Source organism: Haemorhous mexicanus, chromosome 3 (assembly GCF_027477595.1).
Source record: "Haemorhous mexicanus isolate bHaeMex1 chromosome 3, bHaeMex1.pri, whole genome shotgun sequence".
NCBI lineage: Eukaryota > Metazoa > Chordata > Aves > Passeriformes > Fringillidae > Haemorhous > Haemorhous mexicanus.
In genome coordinates, this window is record NC_082343.1 from 29249680 (window position 1) to 29269336 (window position 19657).

The 19657-nt window shown below is 49.3% G+C and overlaps 1 protein-coding gene across 2 annotated transcripts; it reads right to left on the reverse strand.

Moving 5' to 3' along the window:
• Positions 1 to 1583: 1583 nt before the first annotated feature.
• Positions 1584 to 19375, reverse strand: FOSL2 (FOS like 2, AP-1 transcription factor subunit). 2 transcript variants are annotated; one of them, XM_059841226.1, is made up of 4 exons: positions 18660 to 19375; positions 12449 to 12703; positions 8722 to 8829; positions 1584 to 7250 (listed from the first exon to the last, which is right to left on the reverse strand). In XM_059841226.1, the coding sequence occupies exons 1-4, from the start codon at positions 18756 to 18758 to the stop codon at positions 6741 to 6743; spliced, it is 972 nt and encodes a 323-aa protein (XP_059697209.1). In that variant the 5' UTR covers positions 18759 to 19375; the 3' UTR covers positions 1584 to 6740. The 2 variants fall into 2 exon arrangements, with proteins under 2 accessions (XP_059697209.1, XP_059697210.1); XM_059841227.1 differs by lacking the exon at positions 18660 to 19375 and adding an exon at positions 18135 to 18490.
• Between the last annotated feature and the right edge of the window lie 282 nt (positions 19376 to 19657).

Consider the following 19657-nt stretch of genomic DNA (forward strand, 5'->3'; position numbering starts at 1 on the left):
TTCAGAAGGAGGGGAAATTCCCTATGTAAAGTGATCTAAAACAAGATGAGGATGTTGGGAAAAACATAATTTCCATGTCAAGGTGGTAGAATTTGGCCTCCCACAGCTAGAAGCCCGGTGGAAAAGAGTTTCCTCTGCTGTGCAATTTCATCCTTCAAAACCAAGTTACAGTAACTGCTGTGGACATTCCACAGCTAATGATGATCAAAGACAGTCACAGCCAGCCACTGCTGGGAGAAAATCAGGTGGGAGGCCTAGCCTCGCAAGCAGCATTTGCAGTCAAGCAGCATTAGGCCTTTCTGAAAAGCACTGTCAGCAAACAGGAGCTTAGGGAGCAAGAGCATATCCTCCTGTTAGTCTTTTTTTGGGAGGGGGTGGAGGAGGTAAATGTTGCCAAAGGATCCGGTCTGACAGAATCGAGGCTGGATGCCTCTGTGCAGCAGTGTAATGGGAAAGCCCTTGGAGAGGCAGGAGATCCTGGAAGCACTCCCGTTGGAGAAGGCTTGTATGCAGTAGGAGATCAAATGGGGACTCCCCCATGCCTGAGGCCCAGTGCAGATAGATATTAAGAGATGATGCTCCTTTGGTGGATTTGCTTGTAGTTGCCGTGCCTCCCAGAATATCTGCTTTTTCCTTTAGCCATACCAGGACAAGTGCATTTAGAAAAAGCTTCCCATAGGCCCTCCCTTACCCCTCTGTCATCCTTGACCCTGCAGAGAACCCTAAGGCTGGGTCCTGCTCTAAAGCTCAAACCCTCCTACGCTGATTTCATGTCAACTTTCCTACAGTATGGATTCCTGAGAGCTGAGCTCACTTCACACAGGCATGTGCATGTATTCCCTCTTCTGGTGACTGATACCTCCATCATTCCCTATAACTTCACAAATAGTTTCCATACACTTTGTAACTTAATCCAACATCTCTCATCTCCTTCCCCATAGAACTGTGAGAACACAGGGGTTAAAAAAAAAAAAAGTGAAAAAGAGAGTAAAAAACCAAGGGACAGGGACCAGCAGGAAACCAGAGCAGACGTTACTCCTAAGGAAGTCCATGAGTAAGGAGAAGCTTGGTCTGGTGCCAGCTTGGCAAGCCGTGATTCACCCATCTCCTCCCCACTGGTGTTTCATTTTGAACTTGAATATGACATCCTCCACTCCTAACCTGATGTATTTGAGTTCCTTCCACTCCAGAGGCTGAAGCTTTCCCCAGGCATGCAAGGGAATTCCATCTTAACCTCCTCCTTGCTGCCAGCGAAGCAACTATGCTCCCCACCCCAAGTTTTCAGAGCAGAAGCTTTGACTCCTTCTGGTTGAGGAGATTTAAAACAAACAACAAAAAAAGTCAGCACACATTTTTTACCTCTATCCCTTTCCTTTTTGAAGCTAAGATGAAAGGATTAGTTTTATTTTTTTTTAGCCCAGGTGGGCTGCTCTGCTAGCCTCTGCCCCATCTGCCATTGCTGCAGGTAACAGCTGTTGGGATTGCAGCTGCTCTTGTGAAAGAAGCCTTGAACTGTGCTGCAAGCAGGCACCTGGCAATGCTGGACCCCGTTGTTCACAGTGAAGGAACATGCGAGCTTGTAATTGTTCATGGCAAAGGGAGCTTTTTAATGACTTCAATTAACAGAGAGAACTCCAGTTAGTTCTTGCTATACAAAAGTGTCCACAATGTCATTAAAACAAGATTTACAAGTGTCATAACTCTCAGCAGCATAGTCAACAATACAGCCAATCATTACAACTGAGCACCAAAAGAGAAGGGGGGAACATCATACCACTGAGGAATTGGATGAAAAGGAAGGAGTGTGGGGGGAGAGGGTGCAGAGGAAAAAAGAAAAGTAATTTTTTTTTCTTTTCAGTCTAGATTGATTTTATTCTACAAAATGCTACTCAGTTAAAATTGTAAAAGCAAAACCATTTTAATACGTTCTTTCTTTTGTAGCAGCAAGCTTTCTCTAAACAAGCTTTTTGTTTTAGTGCAAATACTGTAGGCCTGTAATTCAGTAAAATAACAAGAACAGAAAAGAGACAACACCAGAGAGAATGCCTCAGGGCTGAAATTCCCCAGGACTGCAAGAACGACATCAAGACCACTACGAGCAAAGAAAGGTCCCACTTCAGCAGTCATCTTTAAGAACCTCTGTGGCAGAAACTATTTCACTGCAGACAGACAGTAAAAAAGAAAACCCATGATCTAAAACTTTTGAGGAAAAAAAGATAATGGCGCCCCCAAACCTTCGACAATCCTCGTGGTCACCTATTAGTCACTGAGACTTCATTTCACTACTGACACCTGCTTCACAGCAGCAAAAGGCTACTGATGCTTTCAGTTTGTCCCACGTGAGTGGAATCAGAACCAGGCCCTTTCTGTATCTGAGGATCTTAAAGCAGACTTTAGTGACACTAGTAACTTATCTCTCTAATTAAGATGCACTATCCCTTACTGATGTTACTTTGAACTACACAGTATATCAAGATATATACAACAGTTTATCCTCTCACTGAGCAAAAACAATTGGATACCTATTTCCTACACATTTTAATATGGTTTTAACATCAAGTAACCACAAACAAGAAAGTGGAATAACCCTTTAATCATACAGGATAGGAGGGGAACAATTAAGTAAAATAGGTTTGGGTTTTATTATTATCTTGTACTCTGAGATTTGTCCTGAACTCCACCTACTGTTCACAGAGGAATGATAATGCATCTTTAAAAACATATCTCTTTTTACATTTTATACAGACAACAACAAAACTCAGATTATTTTATTTAAGGAATCAAAAAAAATTATTAGCCTAAAAAAAAAAAAAGAAGATTGTAGTATTTTTAATGCTTTCTTTATTATATCCAAGTCTTGAACAGAAAAACAAAAGATGTAAACATGATAAATAAATAAGAAATAAATGTATATTGTTCCCCCCACCTCTTAAAATGTTTGACTTGGCCTTCCTAATGAAAATGATCTTGTGTCATGATAATAAGATTTCTTACATTTCAGAAGTCTGTTTTAAAATGAAAAAAAGCAACAACCAAAAGGGAAAAAAACCAAAAACAAACAAACAAAAAAAAAAGCAACAACCAAACACCAGGAATGTGATTTGGGTGGATGTTAAATTAATGGCAGATCTGCTGGAGCAGGCACAAGACGGCTGCCTGCCAATAAATAATAAGAGACCAGGGAGAAGGGAGGTGTCTTAGGTTTGTTTTCCTTTTGTTTTTTTTCTTTTCATTTAGGATGAAGGCCAGGTGGATCCTACATACAGTAAGCAGCAAAATTAAAGGTTCAGATGAACTAAATAGATCATTTAAATAATAATTATAGAAACACAACAGAGAGCTACTGTCCCCAGCATGTTGGTCCCAAATCCCATCACACCACAAGTGGATTGAGACGTACCCAGTCTCCACATCTAGAAGAAAGGAATATGTGAAGGCAATGCCACAACTGGGAAAGGAGAAGGAGGAATGAGGGCAAAACTGGAATGGCAAACATCACCTAGAAGCTGAATGTTTCCTTCAATGCAGCTGTTTCTACTCCTCCCAGTTTGGCACTGATTAATTTAGGATGTTAGGAGAGGCTTTGTTGGGCCAGTCACCAGGGGGCTGACCCAATACCAGCTGAAATTCCCTGGGCCTTTATCTATTGACTTCAACAACTCCGTTAGCACTAGGTACAACAGCTCCCATATCCCCACTACATGCAGAACATGGAGACACTACATTTAGGAATCAGCAGGGAAGGTACTCATGGAAAATAACATTTTGGGCATAACAATCAGTTCCCAAAGAGCACACCAGAAAACACTAAAATAATGTAGGGCCAGATCAAAATGGGAGTGAAATTGTACCTGCCTGCCAGAAACTAAACAAAAGTAAGGCTGATCCACAAAACACAAAAGGCTGGAGACCAGCAATCCCAACACAGATATTCTTTGAGAGACTTGAGGGAGAAAACAGACAGGCTCAAGATATCTGGGGCTTTTTCCAAACAGTGGAAAATAATCCTCTTTTTTGAGAAGTTTCACATGGCTCCCGTCAGTATCACAGGTCAGGAAAGGGAAGCATCTTGTTCTGTCTCTGAGCAGGTCAATGACCAGGCAGGAGGGCAGTGGACAAGGACCAGCTGCAGCTCCTTTTGGCAATGATTCAGTAACCAGAAGCAAAGGTAGGTTTTTGTTGTTCCACCAGTTAGATCTGAGGAGACACCTGACTTTCTGAAACCCCTACAAGGGGTGGATGTTCCTGATCTTACAGGAGACAGCAATCCTGGTCAGCTAGCCTCAAAAGTAGCTGCATCATTTTAAAATCTCACCCACCACTTGTCAGTGTTGTTCTCCTTAAAAATGTGTGGAAATGACATGCAGAGATGTTTTATTAACAGTTTTAGATTCTCAGTCCAGAGTGACCCAAACAAGCATTTGGCAAAATGCAGAGAAGCTGCAGTTTCACCTAAAATGATATCATCTATGTAAAACCCTAGGAAAAGTGGATCCTTTGTGCTAACGATGGGAAATTTAAGATCTACTTTATTAGAAAGGAAGTTTTGATGTACATGTAAGGACAATACAACTCCTTTACTAATTTTACTTACTGTGTGAGCTCCATTTGAAACCTCTAGCACCAATATCAAAATGATGTGTTTAAGCAATATAGAAAAAGCCTGAATCCAATCAGCTTTATGAAGCAAAAGGATCTCTCACATATTTCTGGCACGTTTGGTAAATACTTGGGTTAAAAATAATAGTTGTAATAAAAAAGCCAAAGTCCACCTTTAGAGCTGGAATAGTGTCCCGTTGAATGGATTCAAGGGATGGGCAGTGGCCAGAGGCCAGAGTTTGAGGGAAGTTAGCCCTGCTGAGTGAAGTCCCATTTCCACAAGACTGAAACCTATTAATTCCCAGTGGAGTTGGTGGGGACTGCAGCAGTTTTGCATCTCATGACTAGCCCTATAATTGTATAATTGTATGCTGCATTTCTCCAGGTCCAGCCTGAACAAGAAATGCCAGTTTTGGCTGATTAAAAAAAAATTATATATATGTGTGTGTGTGTGTGTGTGTGTGTACATATAAAAGAAAAATACAAACTCACACCAAAATAAATAGCTGCCACCACAGCTTCAATAGGCAGGACCAAAGAGCTATCTCCTAAGTGGTTTAACTGGCAAGCTGGACAATCCTAGTGTGCACAGGGTCATGGTTTGCCAGTGCTTTAACACCACTAGGAATTGAGCTTGGCTCCAAGTGGAAATAGATTACACATATTACTGTTTCCAGTAGCAAACATGAGCACTGGAGAGCTTGTGCCCTCTCTGAGCACTCAGTAGTAGCAGTCAAGCCCACAGGCTAGAGAAGGACCCAAGACTAGGGAAAGAGCCCTTTGGTCTGATTCTTTGTCTTCAGGTCAACAAAACTACAACAAAAGATCAATCTGCAAAGAAAATGTAAAGAAAAGCCAGAGGCCAAAGACCAAGGTGCAAATAATGCTAATCGATTTTCCTCAGCTGTCAATCTGTCATTTGCCAGAGCTTGTCAGAAGCTCTGTTTTAGTTCAAACAGGTCAACACTTTATCCATGCCATTCCTGCCTGGTCAGGAGCTGGGGCCTTGTGGCCTGTGTTGTGCTGGTAGATATGTGCTGCTTTGTTTCCCAACAATGAAAAAATCAGCAAGAGTACAGCCAGCTAATTTCACCGTCTCAGCCGCTGCCAGTCTCCATCCTAGATTTATAGGCATGTGGTACCACCTCTTTCTTTTTGTACCATGTTCTGCAAATATGGCCAAGGGGAGGGGAAGATTTACTAACAGGAAGAGATCAGCCTCTGAGTCAGGAGCCCTGATGGGAAGGAAGATGTAATACTCCCCAGACAGCAGGCAGCCCAGGAAAAGTAAACAACAAGCAGCAGACTTGATATCCAGCAAACTAGGGTAAAACCCTGCCAGTGACTGGTAAGTGCCAGCCCAGCAGCTTTTCTGATGCTACTTTGGCCCTGAGATGCTAACTTGGTTTTTCGAGGAGCCCAAGGGGATAAATATATCCACATTTTTTAAAAGAAAGGCTTCTACATGAGACGTCTGTTGTCTCTGTGCTAGAGACTACAAGCTCTGCCCTTGCTGCTGAGCTCTTGGGCTCCTCTTGGTCCCCCTTATCTCCTCTCCCAGCTGTCATCCTCCTGTCTGGGCAACCCTACATGTTTCCCACAGCTATTCCCAAGAGCAAAGATCCTAATTAGACTTTAGAGTTCAGAGAAACTGAGTGAAATGTAATGGGATCGACAACATTGGAAATTATATGCAGAGAGAGAGAGAGCGAGCACGCAAGAGAGAAGTTGTAAGATCAACTAACCAGAATGATTTAAGCACAGAGCACAACCGCTCAAGTCAATCCACAAAGGAAAGGAACGACTAGCAACTGTCTGCAGCTCGCCTTCAGTCCTGGCCAGGAGCGCTCCCCAAGTCCACTACGGCCACAAAGAGGTTTCCACAGGCAGTCCCTACAGAGCGGACATCACCCTCTCCAAACAACCCTGGCGTGTCAGTCCCACCCTTGCCGTTTCCTGCCTCCAGGGAGCTGGCGTTGGTCCTCACTCTCCTTCCTGGAGCTGTAGCACTTCCCCATCCTTGTTCTTGCTGCCCTTGTGCTTGAACGATCCTGTGCCTGTCTCTAATCCCACGGAGGGGGCTCCCCCCATGGTGCTGTGGGGGATGTAACACACTGGCAAAATGGGGGGCCGCAGGGGGATTACAACGCCAGCAAGGTGGGAGAGTTCAAGGAATCTGAGGACTGGTCCCCACTGCTGCTGCTCCTCCGGTGAGCTTTAGAGCAGGACTCAGAAGGGGAGAGAGGAGACTCCTGATCCAACACGTTAGGGTAGGTGAACACCAAGTTGGAAGAGCCAGGAGTGATGGCTGGTGTTGAGGTCACCACAATGGGAGTGTTGAGTGCCTCCTCCCCATAAAAACCTCCAGCAATGCTGATGGGCTTAATGACAGACCTCTGGGCTTTGTCAAGGACCAAAGAGGAAGATGGGATCTCTTCCTCCACAGGCTCCTGCTTCACCACCACCGCTCCACTCGCTCCAGTCCGAATGCTCTGGAGGCTGCTGGATGGTGGGCTGCGACGTTCCTCGGGGCTGATTTTGCACACAGGGCTGTGAGCCACCAGCATAAACTCCAGCTTCTCCTTCTCCTTCTGGAGCTCAGCGATCTCCTTTTGCAGCACTGACTTCTCCTCCTCCAGTACTTCAGTTTCCTGCAGACAAAAGGGGAATAAATAAATAAAATGGCAAAGGCTCTGGAACTACTCCTCACCTGGAACAGGGCCACCAAGTCCAGATCCCATCTGGCACAGGCAGATCCACCCCAGACTCTTCATGAGCCAAGCAGACACAAGGTCATTGCCAGTCAAGCATCTTGTGTTTCACGTGCCTATTTGTAGGCTATTCCCAAACATCACCAATTTAAGGGTTATAAAGAATCTCGTGGACTTGCCTTAATTTTCTGATGGTTAGTTTTTCCATTCTGTCTTGGCCTGTGACTTCAGTCTTCTCCCTTGCTGTCTGCCTGACAGACACTTTAGCAGAGGACCCAGATCTCCTTCCACTGTTTTTTCATGTTAGGCTAGTAATATTCTTTTCACTTTGACAGAGGTAGTGTATAGCAGTCTCTAAACTGTTTCCATTTTATTTCTGTAGTGCATATTCCAGATTAGGTCTGACACTTGTCTAGCTCTTGCCCAAAGGACCAACACTGGATCACCCCCTGATGCATCCTACGATTAATACATTTATCTTTCCTGTGGTCACATCACACAGATGGATCACAGTCTGGGAGCAGTTAGGACCTTCCCATGTGAGGAGCTCCTAACTTCACAAAACTCACACTCAGCCCTTCAGGACATGACTTCCCACTTTGCACACTCCTCTTACTTCTATCACTTTAGTCACGACATTTCTATAGGATGTCCTGCCTCCCCTCCACTGAGAACACCTCCTAATTTGAAGCAGCAGCACATTTCACAGATGTGCTTTCACTGCTGCTGTGCTTGTTAACAAGATCATTGGATAAAACCAGCCTGGTTCTTGACCACGAGCCTTTCCTTCAGCTTATTTCACACAACCAAATCTTGTCTTCTCTTCAACCAGTGCCTTACCCACCCCTTGGTTCTTATGCTCAGCTCTGCCTTCTCCAGCTTTACTGATTTTTACTTGTACAGCATCAGGGCACACAACTCTGTGGTGCTTCCTTTTTGAAGGAAGTCAGTTACTACCCCACCTCCAAAGGAGGAGTAAGCCTAAAGGGTATAGCTCTGATAGCTACACATACCATTTTCCTCGTTTTCAACAGCTTTCAGGTGATCCTACCTCTTCAGTGTTTTTGTCCTTAAAACCTGCCTTTGAGGCACACGGTGTCTTTATTTCCACTTATGAAAGGTGACCAGAGTCAGAGAGACTTGTGCTAGTTGAGAGGCGAGAAGGGAAGAGAGCCCCTAGGACATTTTGGGCACTGAGCAAAGAGAATTTTAGGGTCCTAAGCTCCAGGGCCAAGTCCCCCTCATCAGCAGCTGTTGATGTAGGAGCAGCACCCTTGGGCAGCCTTGGATGAGGAAGGCCGAGTGCGTTTGAAGCATCTTCCTCCACGTGCTGGCGGAGGAAGAACAATGTCCTTGGCGCTGGTTGGAAGGGTGGGCGACAAGGAAGCAGAAATGTATGCAGGGCACGTACCGCCTGGAGTTTCTCTGTTAGCTCTCGACGCCTGTTACGACACTTAGCAGCTGCCAGCTTGTTCCTCTCTCTCCGGATCCTTCGCTTCTCTTCTTCCTCAGGCGACAGCTGTGGGCAAGTGCCAAGAAAATCCAATCAGATCTGAGCAAGGCATGCCTTTAAGTTTGTGAGGATTTAACCACAATGCAAAGGAAAAAAGCCTGATCCAGCAGGATGCTGAGCACTCCCCCTCGTCACTGATGTCAGCAGAAGATGAAAGCACACAGTATCTCTGCCTGCACCAGGTCTTAGCAGAAGGGAGAGGAGAAGGAGCAGGGCACAGGGAGAAGATTGTGTAAGAGGACAGTGAATCTGCACCAAGGCCAAACAGATAAAAGATGCTCTGATTGTTTCACAACTTGGGTGGTACGTTAAGCAAAACCAGAGCACGATGTTGTAAGTGCCTCTTTCTTGAAAGAAAATATCTGCTGCTTCCCACACAAAAATAGTTTTTCTCTTGAAGGTCGGGATGGTGTATAGGGGGAGACAGGGAAATCAGCAGAGCTCCCATGAAGTCCGTGAAGCAACAATGATTTATACCACCCAAAAATCTGACCTCAGATTTTTGAGCACTCAGCGAGATAACACACTGCTTCTTGCATCAGCAGGCAAGGCTCCAGTGATATCAAGGGCTTCCTGAGGCCAGCTGACATCCTCACTGATGTAAATCAGGAGCAATTCCATAGAAACCCATCCAGCTACACTCTTGCGAAACCAGAGGAAGTGAACGGGAGCTCGCAAGACCCGGTCAAAGCTATGTCCAGTTTTAGGGGTTTGAGACAAGCTTTTACAAACCCCAGCAGTAGCAGATAGGCTTGTGCCATGGCCAAAGCCAAAAGGAGCCAGTTCAGCAGGGCACAGAGTGGGCTGTGGCACCCAGCGTGCAGGAGCCATGCAGACAGCCCAGCAAGGGGATCCAGCGGGATCCATGCAGACAGAGCAGCACGGGGATCCAGCGGGAGCCACGGGGATCGAGGGCACGTGCCCAGCCCTTCACTCCAACCTTGTGCCCTACACTTCAGCCTCACCCAGCCCGGGTGTGCTGCAGGGACTCTGGCCTGGTGACTGTAAATGAAAGCAAAACCCTGACACCTGGCAAAGCACATGTCAGATCTCACAGACTGCCAGCACAGAATGGTAAGAAACAGCTCTTCAGAGAAGCTTCAGTTCTAATATCTCCACGAACTGTCAATATCACAAATGAGATATTCAACGTTTTACTATCTTTTCTTTTTAGTGTTAGTTTTACTCCAACCTCAGCCTAGTTTGTTTTGGCTTGCTCTATCTCCTTAATTTTGATGTTTGCAATTTCAGTAAGTTAACTTCAGCCTCTGGGCATTCAGCTCACTCATTTCTGCTTTTTTCACGATCTGATCAGTGCCTATGATTTCACCTGCATGTAACATGAGCCCCTGGATGCTCACTGAGCAACACAAGCAATTCTAGAACTGCAGGACACAGAATTCAGGCCCAAAAGCTTTTTCCATCAGCAGCTCACAATGTCCATCCTAAGGCCAGGTGTAGCTCCATTCTGCTGGGCAGAATATTTCCCCCAGTAAGGAGCCCCTGCAGGCACTGCTCTCCCTGCTACAGCTCTGCCCACTCTTCCCAGCCCACACGAGTGCAGGGTAAAAATGTATTTGCACACAAATATCTACAGTATGGCAAAGCATTGAGCATGCACACAGAAGCTATGCTGACTTGGGGCCCCTGTGTAGAGTTTTCAAGAGCCTTTTCATGCTTTGGAAGCACAGATCTCATTGAAATATGTTTGGAGTAAAATTTCTGCTCCAAAGGCCTTCAGTAATTTAAAAATTATCTGTTTCAAAGACTGCTTTGCAAAAATTGCACAGGCAAGACAGAAGCCCCTAATCTGGATGTTCTTAACATTTTACCAGGTCTAAAAAGGAATATTCCATCAGTGGTTGCTGGATTTGTTTGGAAGTGGTTGGATTTGGCACTCTTTGTGCCCCTGCTGTATGTGTTATTCGTAGCTTGTCCAAGCCCAATACGTGCATTCACTGTCAGGAACGTTCATCAAAACAGGCTCTTTTCATAAAGTGTTACACAAGGTTTTCCAAAAAGGCACTCCGATGTGGTGTTCAAAGCACTAGCACAGAAACCTGAGCCAAAGGGCCACAGTAAAGAGCCCGGGTACTGCCTTAGCACGTGTCTAATCAAAAGGACTTGGCTTTGAATGACCCACAATGAACGGCTTGCAAACAAGCCACAGGCCAGGAATTGCTTGGCAGGCATCCTTCAGCAAATAACTCTGAACAACAAATAAAGCAGAGAATATGGTGATCTCTTCACGGCCAATTTGTGAACACAGAGGCAGCATTTGTCAAACAAATTAGTTGTTGCTAATTATTCCTCCAGCTCTGTGAGGCTTTCTTTGCCTTTGGACACCAGCCCTGCATGCAGGGAACAGGGAAGTAGCTCCAGCTGGTGGAAAAGGCTGGCACGTACCCGAACCACCATGGCTACTCCATCCTTCCTCCCAAAAATGGGTCCTCACTGCAGCCATACCAGCTCCCCACACAGAGGTACTGCTAAACTCTATCTTTAACCTCTTGGGTCTAAACCAGGCAGCAACTCCACATAAAATAATCGGACTGTGAATCAAAACAGATGACGTAGAAGTAAAAGTAGGGCTGGTGAGTCTTATTAGAAACAGACCTCACGCAACAGCATGCGCTCGTGTCTGGAGGGTGCGCCGTGTGTCTCACTGCACTGCTCTGCAGCGACCCACACAAATGCTGCTTGGGAACAACTTGGGGAGATCAAGTTTAGTCAGATCTTTTTTTTTTTTTTTTTTTTAAAAGAGAAATCAGCCTAGCACTGTGAATAGCTGTTCACCAGACAGCCGTGGAGAAGGCTGATTCTTACATAGAGGAGAACAACAGTGCTGATTTCCAGAAGATAAGATGCCTGCGCCTAGTCCACCAGATCCAGGGTCCCAGCTTGATAATTCCATTAGGAAGCTGAGTACAGGGCAGCAGTGGTACAAGCTACCTCATGCCAGTTACAAAAATACCTCTGGGTTTGGAGCAGAAAAATCTCTTATGGGATCCCCACCAAATTGCTGCAAAAAGATCGAGCAATTACAGGTTTGTAGTGGGAAGGTGGATTTAGACCCCAGTCCTCCAGAAGGCTCTTCAAACCAGAGTTGAGGTGCTCTAGGGAAGCTGTTCCTCCCTGCATGATGCTGGCTGGGACTGGAGGTATCACACAAATGGAGACTGAAGCAGTGCTAGCAGCTACAGAGCTGACAGAAAACACTAGCTGATGTAATTAGGTGTCAGATTTGTAAAGGACCTACATGAAAGCTGCTCTGCTTTCTTGGAGGTTTCCTTCTGCCTGGAGCAGCAGAGACACTCAAACCGAAACCCAGGGCTCAACTTCAGAGTTTCACCTGCTTTTGAAACCAAGCCACAATGCGGGCTGGTGGTGCAAAGTGTTGGATGAAGACTGGGTAAGTCTCACCATATGATGAGGAGGCAGCAATAAAAGTCACCCTCCAGCTTACACCCTCCACCACCCTAAGAAGCCCCAGCATGTGAACAGCACCAGGGATGGACCTCAGTGCTCCCCTGTGGTGCTGGGAGATCTCATGAGGGGGTGGGGGAGGAGATCTCTGTACATCTGTTTTCAAGGCACTCCCAGCTGCTTCCGCCGCTGCAGTTACCTGCTCATCTCTCCGCCTCCGTCCCACGGTGGTCCCAATGGTTTTGATGACACCAGGACGCTGGAGAGCCGTGTGTCCGGCCACTGAGGACAGCGGGGGCAGCGGGTGGCTGTAGGGGTGCGAACGGGAGTAAGGGCTTGACATGGAGGTGATGACGGTGGGCTGGACCATCCACTGCAGGTCTTGGCTGGTTGTGATGGCGTTGATCGTAGGGATAAAAGCGCTGCCTGATCCTGGCATATCTACTCGGAATTTCTGGGATGAAAGGCAGAGGAGAAGAGGGACAGAGAGCAGAGAAGAAACCGTCAATGTGAGCAGAACATAAGTGGTTACTCCAAAACTAGCTAGGCCCTCAGGACCAGCACCAGTGAGGATCAAAGTGGCACCTGAAGCAAGAACACCAGTAGCTGGTGCCTCTGAAGCATCTTAAGGTGCCCCTGCCTGCCACAGCCCCTGAGGAAGGCACTGGGCTCAGGCACTTCCCCTCCAGAGCAGCCCTGCCCTCTCCCAACCCCTTTCCTCTTCCCCTACACAGCTCCCCAGCCTACCCTAACCCAGCCTCCCCTCCCAAGCACCGTCCCCAGTGCTGCCACCTCCTGCCAGTGCCCACCACTCCTTCCGGCATGGAGCAAAAGGGGAATTAAGGCGTTTCTAGCGAAACACTTCTCTTTGAGCCCAAAGAAAAGGAAGAGAAACTTCAGTTCTGAAATGCCATTAGGAAGCAGAGCACAACCTCCTTTCACCAAAGGATTGCCCTGAAATTTGGGCTTGGTCCATGTAGGGCTTGGTAGGGCAAGAACAGCAGCCTCCTTCTCCTTCAGTAGCTCTGTGCTCACCGAGAAACCCAGCCCTGAGATGGTTACGTGCGAGGATATGTATTTTAATAGCAGCCTATAAAGTAGGTCTTAGGATTCAGATCGGACAAGTTCCCTGCAGCTCTCTGCACTGTCTAGACAAAACAAGGCAGCAGTAAAACCAAGGCAGCAGGTAATGATCGCCTCCAAAATACATGTACACCTTCTTTCAGACAGAGGTAAATCCATCTGGATAATATGCTGGCACTAAATTGCAAGGAAAACAATCGCTTGTCCCCGGAGGGGGAAGCAGGAGAGAAAGAATGTTTTTGTCTATGCTGAGCTCCTTCAGGAGGCTTTCAATGGTTAGACTGGAATTAACTCACAGACAGGCCTTGCTCCAGCAATCACTGAGCAAGGAACAGGGCTTGTAGGACCCACAGCTGTCACCACCACTGGTCTGTAAGCCTTGAAATGACTCCGTGAGAAATGCACATTCTTGGGTCAACAACCTGGCTTCCCAGAGAAGCGAGAGCCCTTGCATCAGCCTGACCTCAGCTCAGGTAAGCGTCCCAGATAAGGGACACCAACACAGATTTCCTTTTCAGGGTGTGCCTAGTCAAGAACCTTAAGAGCTTTGTTAAACCAAGGCTACTGCAAATAGTATTTCACATGCTGATAGCTAGAGCACTTCAGGCCAGCATTAGCGAGCTGCCAACACCTGGAGACCAGGAGAGCCAGTCTGAATACTGACAGCTGCTGACTTACACCTCTGAACAGCTTAAAATCTAGCAAGGAAGGATGAGAGAAGGAAGGAGTGAGTCAAGTTAAGCAGGCGGGGAAATTACACGGAGAGGATGACACTGGTACCAAGACCTTGGCAAAACCCCCAACAGCACCTCAGAGATTCACCTGGAGCTTGGGTCCAACACAGCCTCAGCTCATCCCACATTTCAGAGTCCATGTCACCTTCCCCAATTGGTTAAAGAGGCTCCAAGCCACAAACTGTCAACGCTGCATCAGAATTTATGGGTGCAAATCCCCTCCTTTGCTCTGCATGGTGTAGGCTGTGACCACATGGCACAGAAGAGGATGCGTTGGTGCCTCCATAACCAGAACACAAGAGGACCTAAACCGCACAGAAGGGAGGAAGTGCGAGACCAGTTGAACCACGAGCCCAACTCAAGGGATGTGAGCCCTACTTCCAGATCCGCAAGTGGCTTCTACCACGACCATTACCTATCTGTGCCACCACCCTCCCTTTCACATCCAAAAAGCAGAGAAGAAATGTCCTGTCTTCCCTGCAGGGACACTACAAAGCAAAACATCCAGAGAGCTTCTGCCATACAGACATCACTGGCATTCCAGAGCTAACCTTTGCCTCCAACACCCAATAACATGCTAAAAATTCCCAACAGAGGTTGTGAGAGTCAGTTCCATCACTAAATCGACCACATAAAATATCAGAATCTGACATAAAAATCAGGCTCCAAGTATTAACTAAGCAAGTGCTCCATTTCTAATCACTCCTGTATTCAACCTAGGACCCTTCTGTAACACTAGTAGAGGTCTCCTGGACAGCAAAGGGGAGTTGCTCAGTTCAGCCACATCCCTCTGTAGCTCCACAATGCTTGCTTGCAGACCTGGGGGGAAGAGACCAGTTCCTCTCTGCTATGCCCCATCTCTGTCACCAGCTTCCCTTCTAATAACTCAAAATATCTTAGAAATAAAAAAAAAACCAAAAAACCCAAACCTGTATTCTGTACTTTCCAAAGGCAGTATTTTTCCTGGATAACTAATTAAGGAACACACTGCTGTGGCAGGCTGAGTCTTCAGACACAGTGTGCTCAGTCTAACACCAGGTTTTACAAGCAGTGCTTCCTGACTGATCAGGCTTTCCCCACATACCTCGCTTTCCCTGCTAGGACACTGCATCGGAGCAGCCCTGCCGTGCCAAAATGCTGCTGGGCCCCACATTCTGCCCAGCGGCCATCAGTTCTTACCCCTGGCATGCTGCTGGTTGCAGTGACAGGCCCTGAATTCCCTGTCACCTCCCCTGCACAGCCCCTTTGAGCACCAGCCTCCTCACACAGAAGTGCCAGAACTTCCCCCAAACTGCAGCCCCTTCTTTGCTCTCCTTATCCCTCCTCCTCTCAGAGAGCTTCAATGTCCCTGCCAGCCTGACAGCACTGCCTGCCCTCATCCACCTCCCCACTTTCCAGACCCCCTCCTGCCTTTTCCTCTCAGGACATGCACAGCTCTCCTCTGCTGACCCACGAGAGGCTCCTGGAAGCAGCTCTCTGCCAGCTTTCAGTCCTTCCTCTCTACAAGAGTTCAGTGCACTACAGAAAGATGAGGCGATAGGCAGATTGCAGGGCTACACACGCAGCACGCGCTCAGCCACGAACCCACCGCTCTCCTCCTGACCCAAGCAAACGCAGATGAAGGTATCATTAAAAAACCCCAACAACTGAACAGCAAACAGAAAGAGTCCTGTTATTAAGTGTGCCAGGAACTGAGGTCAGTCTCTGCTCTGCCTTAAAAATATGGGGTTGGATGAGAGCCTTCTCAGATCCACAGTCGGGGGAGGCTCCAGCGAGTCCTGCCACAAGCAGGGACAGACTAGGTTAGCAGCTCACAACTTAGCTGCAGAGACAGCACAGGGACACTGCAAGCTTTGGCTTCGTGTTGCCTTTCTCCACCCTAAGGTTTCTATAGAGCACCCCACTGTGTTCTTTGGTCCACTATGGACCTTCACTGAAATCTTTAACAGTGCTGAGCAGCACTAGAAACCAGTCGAGAAATGAGTATAATTGCTGGGGGGGAAAAAATCAAACCCAACAACAAAGCGACTTAGAAAAATCCTAGAGCATCTTTAACATTACTCAGTTACCAAATATAGGGTATACGTGATATATCTTCCAATAAATACAAGACCCTTGTGGGTCTCCTATGTTGAACATCTCCTCGAAGGAAAACTGGACACAATGCTCTAATATCTCAGGGGAAATTTGACCACTCTGAAAGAGTACACAAACTCTTCCCATTAAAGTCTATGTTTACCACATGGCAAGTCAGTGATTAGGAAAATAGCATGACATGCAACCTAAAAGAAAAATGTTCCAGTGCTGTGCTGTATGGGAAAAAATAATTAAAAAGCATCAAAGTTTTGGCTCAGAGACACAGTTTCCATTTAAACATGTGACTGATGCATCTTTTCTTGCTTTTGGGGGGAAAAAAAAAAAAGAGAACACAATAAAGAAAAAATTTCAGCAATGCATATTTTCTGTAGTGATAAAACTGCAGATCTCCATAGACCAGAATCAGCAAAACAGCCCAACTGCTAGGGTAAAGGCAACGCTTACATTTGATCCTAATCTACAACATCTGTAAGGATCAAGGGAAAGACGGAGCACAAGGCCTTGAGAAATCTCCCGGATTCTTAAAGAAAACATTTATGTTCTTGTTAAGCCAACGTCCTGCTCAAAGCCCTGTTTCAGATAGTAACCCTAGAAACTGGGCTCTGGTCCCCGGATCAGACGGCAGGCACACCAGCTGCCTGGGGAAGATGTGGAGCCCCAGAAAAAGGGGAAAACCCAGTTATTGCTCAGACTGTGACAGCTCAAATGTGAAGTGGTGACGGAGTTTCTCGACCTCCTGCAGCAAGTGCTTGAATCCAGAGCAGCTGTTAAATCACAGCAGGAAAGGGAGAGTGAGAATTTGCAGTTTGCCGGGCGTTCCCAGCTTCTCTGCCCCCTTTCCCGCTCCCCCACCCTGTCCTAGCGTTTACTGTAAACCAGGGAATAAGCTTTATCTGAGCGAGAATCCCTGGAAACCTCAGGCTGCAGCCCGCAGAGGGCACCAGCGAGATGCGTTTGGAGCAGGCGGGGAGCGGCAGCGAGTCATTTCTGGTAAAACTTCTTTAATGTGAGGAATGTCACGGGCTGGTACGGCTGGCAGAGTTTAAGACTGGACTTTTTTCCTTTTTAAATTTTTTTCTCTTTTAATTATCCTATGACTCCTTGATGCGAAGGCTACACTGTGGTCACACTGCCCGTTCGCTCGTACAAGCCACCCAAGAAATAATATTGTGAGAAAGAGGGGGAGTGTGGGGGGGGTCAGAAGCCCAACTCTGAAAAGGCAAAAAAGAGTGAGGCTGGGCCAGCTGATGTAAACAAGTTATGAAATAACCCAGGTTTGTATAACTGGCCCGATTGTGTAATGCCTTCCGCCGAAGTGGTAGATTTAGTCGATCTAGGCATATAAGTAATTTCGAGGTATTTTCTTAGGAAAATGAAAGGGAAAAAAACCAAACCACAAGACTGCGCTTTCAGGTCCGTGAATTCACACCGCTTCCACAGGAAATATTCCCCATTCTCAAAGCGCCGACCGGTAGTGGGGCTTGAGTAGGGAGCGGGGCCGGGGAGCGCGGGGAACGCTCCGGCGAGCCCCAGGAAACTCCCGCTCGGAAAAAGCCACGGCCGGCCGGAGAGCGGCCGGCGGAACCAAGGAGCGGGCGGGCAGAGGGCTGAGCACAGCGGCACGCCGCCGGCCGCGGGGTGCCAGCGTGGGCCCCGTGGCAAAGGCAAAGAGAGTGTCAGCGCCTCGGAGACAAAGTTTAAAGGGGGAGAAGCGGGCAGACAACCGCAGGCGCTGGAAAGACCCAGAGCCCACTTCCAGCCATCCCGCCGTGTTACACGGCGGCTGCGACAGCTCCGTGAGTAACTCGGGCGGCACCTCCTAGAGTCCCAGCGAAGCCGCCCAAAGTGCTTCGGGCGAGCCCCGGGCACCACCCGGGCAGGCGCGATGAATGTGGACAGCGAGAAGCTCCCAATGAGAACAAAAGCAGGAAGGAGGAAGAGTTCGGTCGCCCCTATATTCGCGTTACCGACCTCGCAGAGAAGTCGCCCGTAGGAGCCCTTTGATTGCCGAGCGGTTCCCGGCCCGGCGCTGCGGCGGGTGCCCGGCCGACAGGCGAGGGCTCGGCACCGACACCTGGCGACCCCGCTCCACTTGGGGCCGAGCCAGCGGAGACTGCCCGCTGGGCGCTCCCTCACCGCACGTCCCCGCTCGGGGCAGGCCGTGCCTCCCACAACACTCCCGGCCCGACAGGCGGGGAACTCCGGTCAGCGTCCCGCCGGACGTGTCGGGGCACCCGCTCCGGGGAGGGCGGATAGGGAGAGAAGGAAAACGGCGGCCCCCAGCTAAGGGCGGCGGGACGGAGCGGCGGCTGCGGGCAGCCCCGCGCCCCGGCACCGCCTGCGCCACTGCGACCGGCGCCTCTCCGCCGGGCTCCCGTGCCTCCACCGCGGAGGAAGCGCCGGCCGCTCCCCGGGCGTGGCGGTGAACTCCCGTCCCGGGAGCGCTCGGAGCCGCCCCCGGAGGGACCGAGGGAGAGGGGCAGCGCCCGGCCCTACCTGCTGGGCTGCGCCGCTCGAGTAGGTCTCGGGGTGTCCCGGGGAGCCGCTGCTGCCTCTGGAGGAGGTGTCGAAGTTCCCGGGGTAGTCCTGGTACATGGTCCGAGGTCGGGCCGGGGGAGCCGCGTCCCCGCCTTCCCACACCGACACCCGCCGCTCCCTCGCCGTCTCCCCGCCCCCTTCTCCCTCCCGACCTCTTCGGCTCTTGCCTCTCGCCTCCCAACGCTCGCCGCGGAGAGGGAAAAAAAATAATAAAGACGGCTTTGGAGACGAGGAGGAAAGTGGGAGGGAGGGAAAGGTAAAAAAAAAAAAAAAAAGGGAAAAAAAAGAGATAATAAAAATAATAACAATGATGATAAAAGTGGCTCAGTTGGCAGCCGAGTGCCTGCGTGACGGGACGGGACAGCAGGACTCGGCGGCGCGGCGGGAGCAGAGCCGTGCGCGCAAGCGGGCGCTCGCCGATGTCCTCTCTCCGAGCTGCCCGGTGAAACTCGCCCCGCCGGCGGAGCGGCTCCGGGCCCGGGGGCTGCAGGCGGAGCGGTTCTCCTCCGCCCCCCCAACCTCCTCCTCCACCACCACCACACACCGGCCGCCCCTTTTCCCGGCGCGGGGTGACTCAGCCGGGTCTTGTGCCCCGCGGCTCGGCGGCGCTGCGAGCGGGAGCTCCGCGCGCCCGCGGTGACTCAGAGCAATGGCATCGCCCCGGCCGCGCTCGCTTATTATCCGCCCGCCGCCGCACCATGTGCACTCGCACACGTCAAACCCGCGGCGCACCGGCCCCACCTTGGCGCGCGGAGCCTCCCACCTGCCGCCGCGGCGGGGGAGGCGGGCCGCCCACGGGGGGACGGCGCCCGCCTCGGCCGCGCTCGCGGCGCCGCCCGCCCCCCTGCGCCCGCCCCTCCCCGGCCCGCGGTCCGGGCGGCTCGGGCGGGGCGGGCGCAGCGGCGGGGGCAGCGCGGCGCCCAGTTCCCGGCAGGCCCCGCCTCCCCCCGCCCTGC

Excerpts from the sequence above, each read along its gene's own strand:
- FOSL2 (XM_059841226.1), bottom strand. The coding sequence starts at position 18,758 with ATGTACCAGGACTACCCCGGGAACTTCGACACCTCCTCCAGAGGCAGC. Across the intron at positions 8,830-12,448 it reads GGAGGCGGAGAGATGAGCAG|CTGTCGCCTGAGGAAGAAGA; the intron begins GTAACTGCAGCG and ends ACTTGCCCACAG. Across the intron at positions 7,251-8,721 it reads TAACAGAGAAACTCCAGGCG|GAAACTGAAGTACTGGAGGA; the intron begins GTACGTGCCCTG and ends TTTTGTCTGCAG.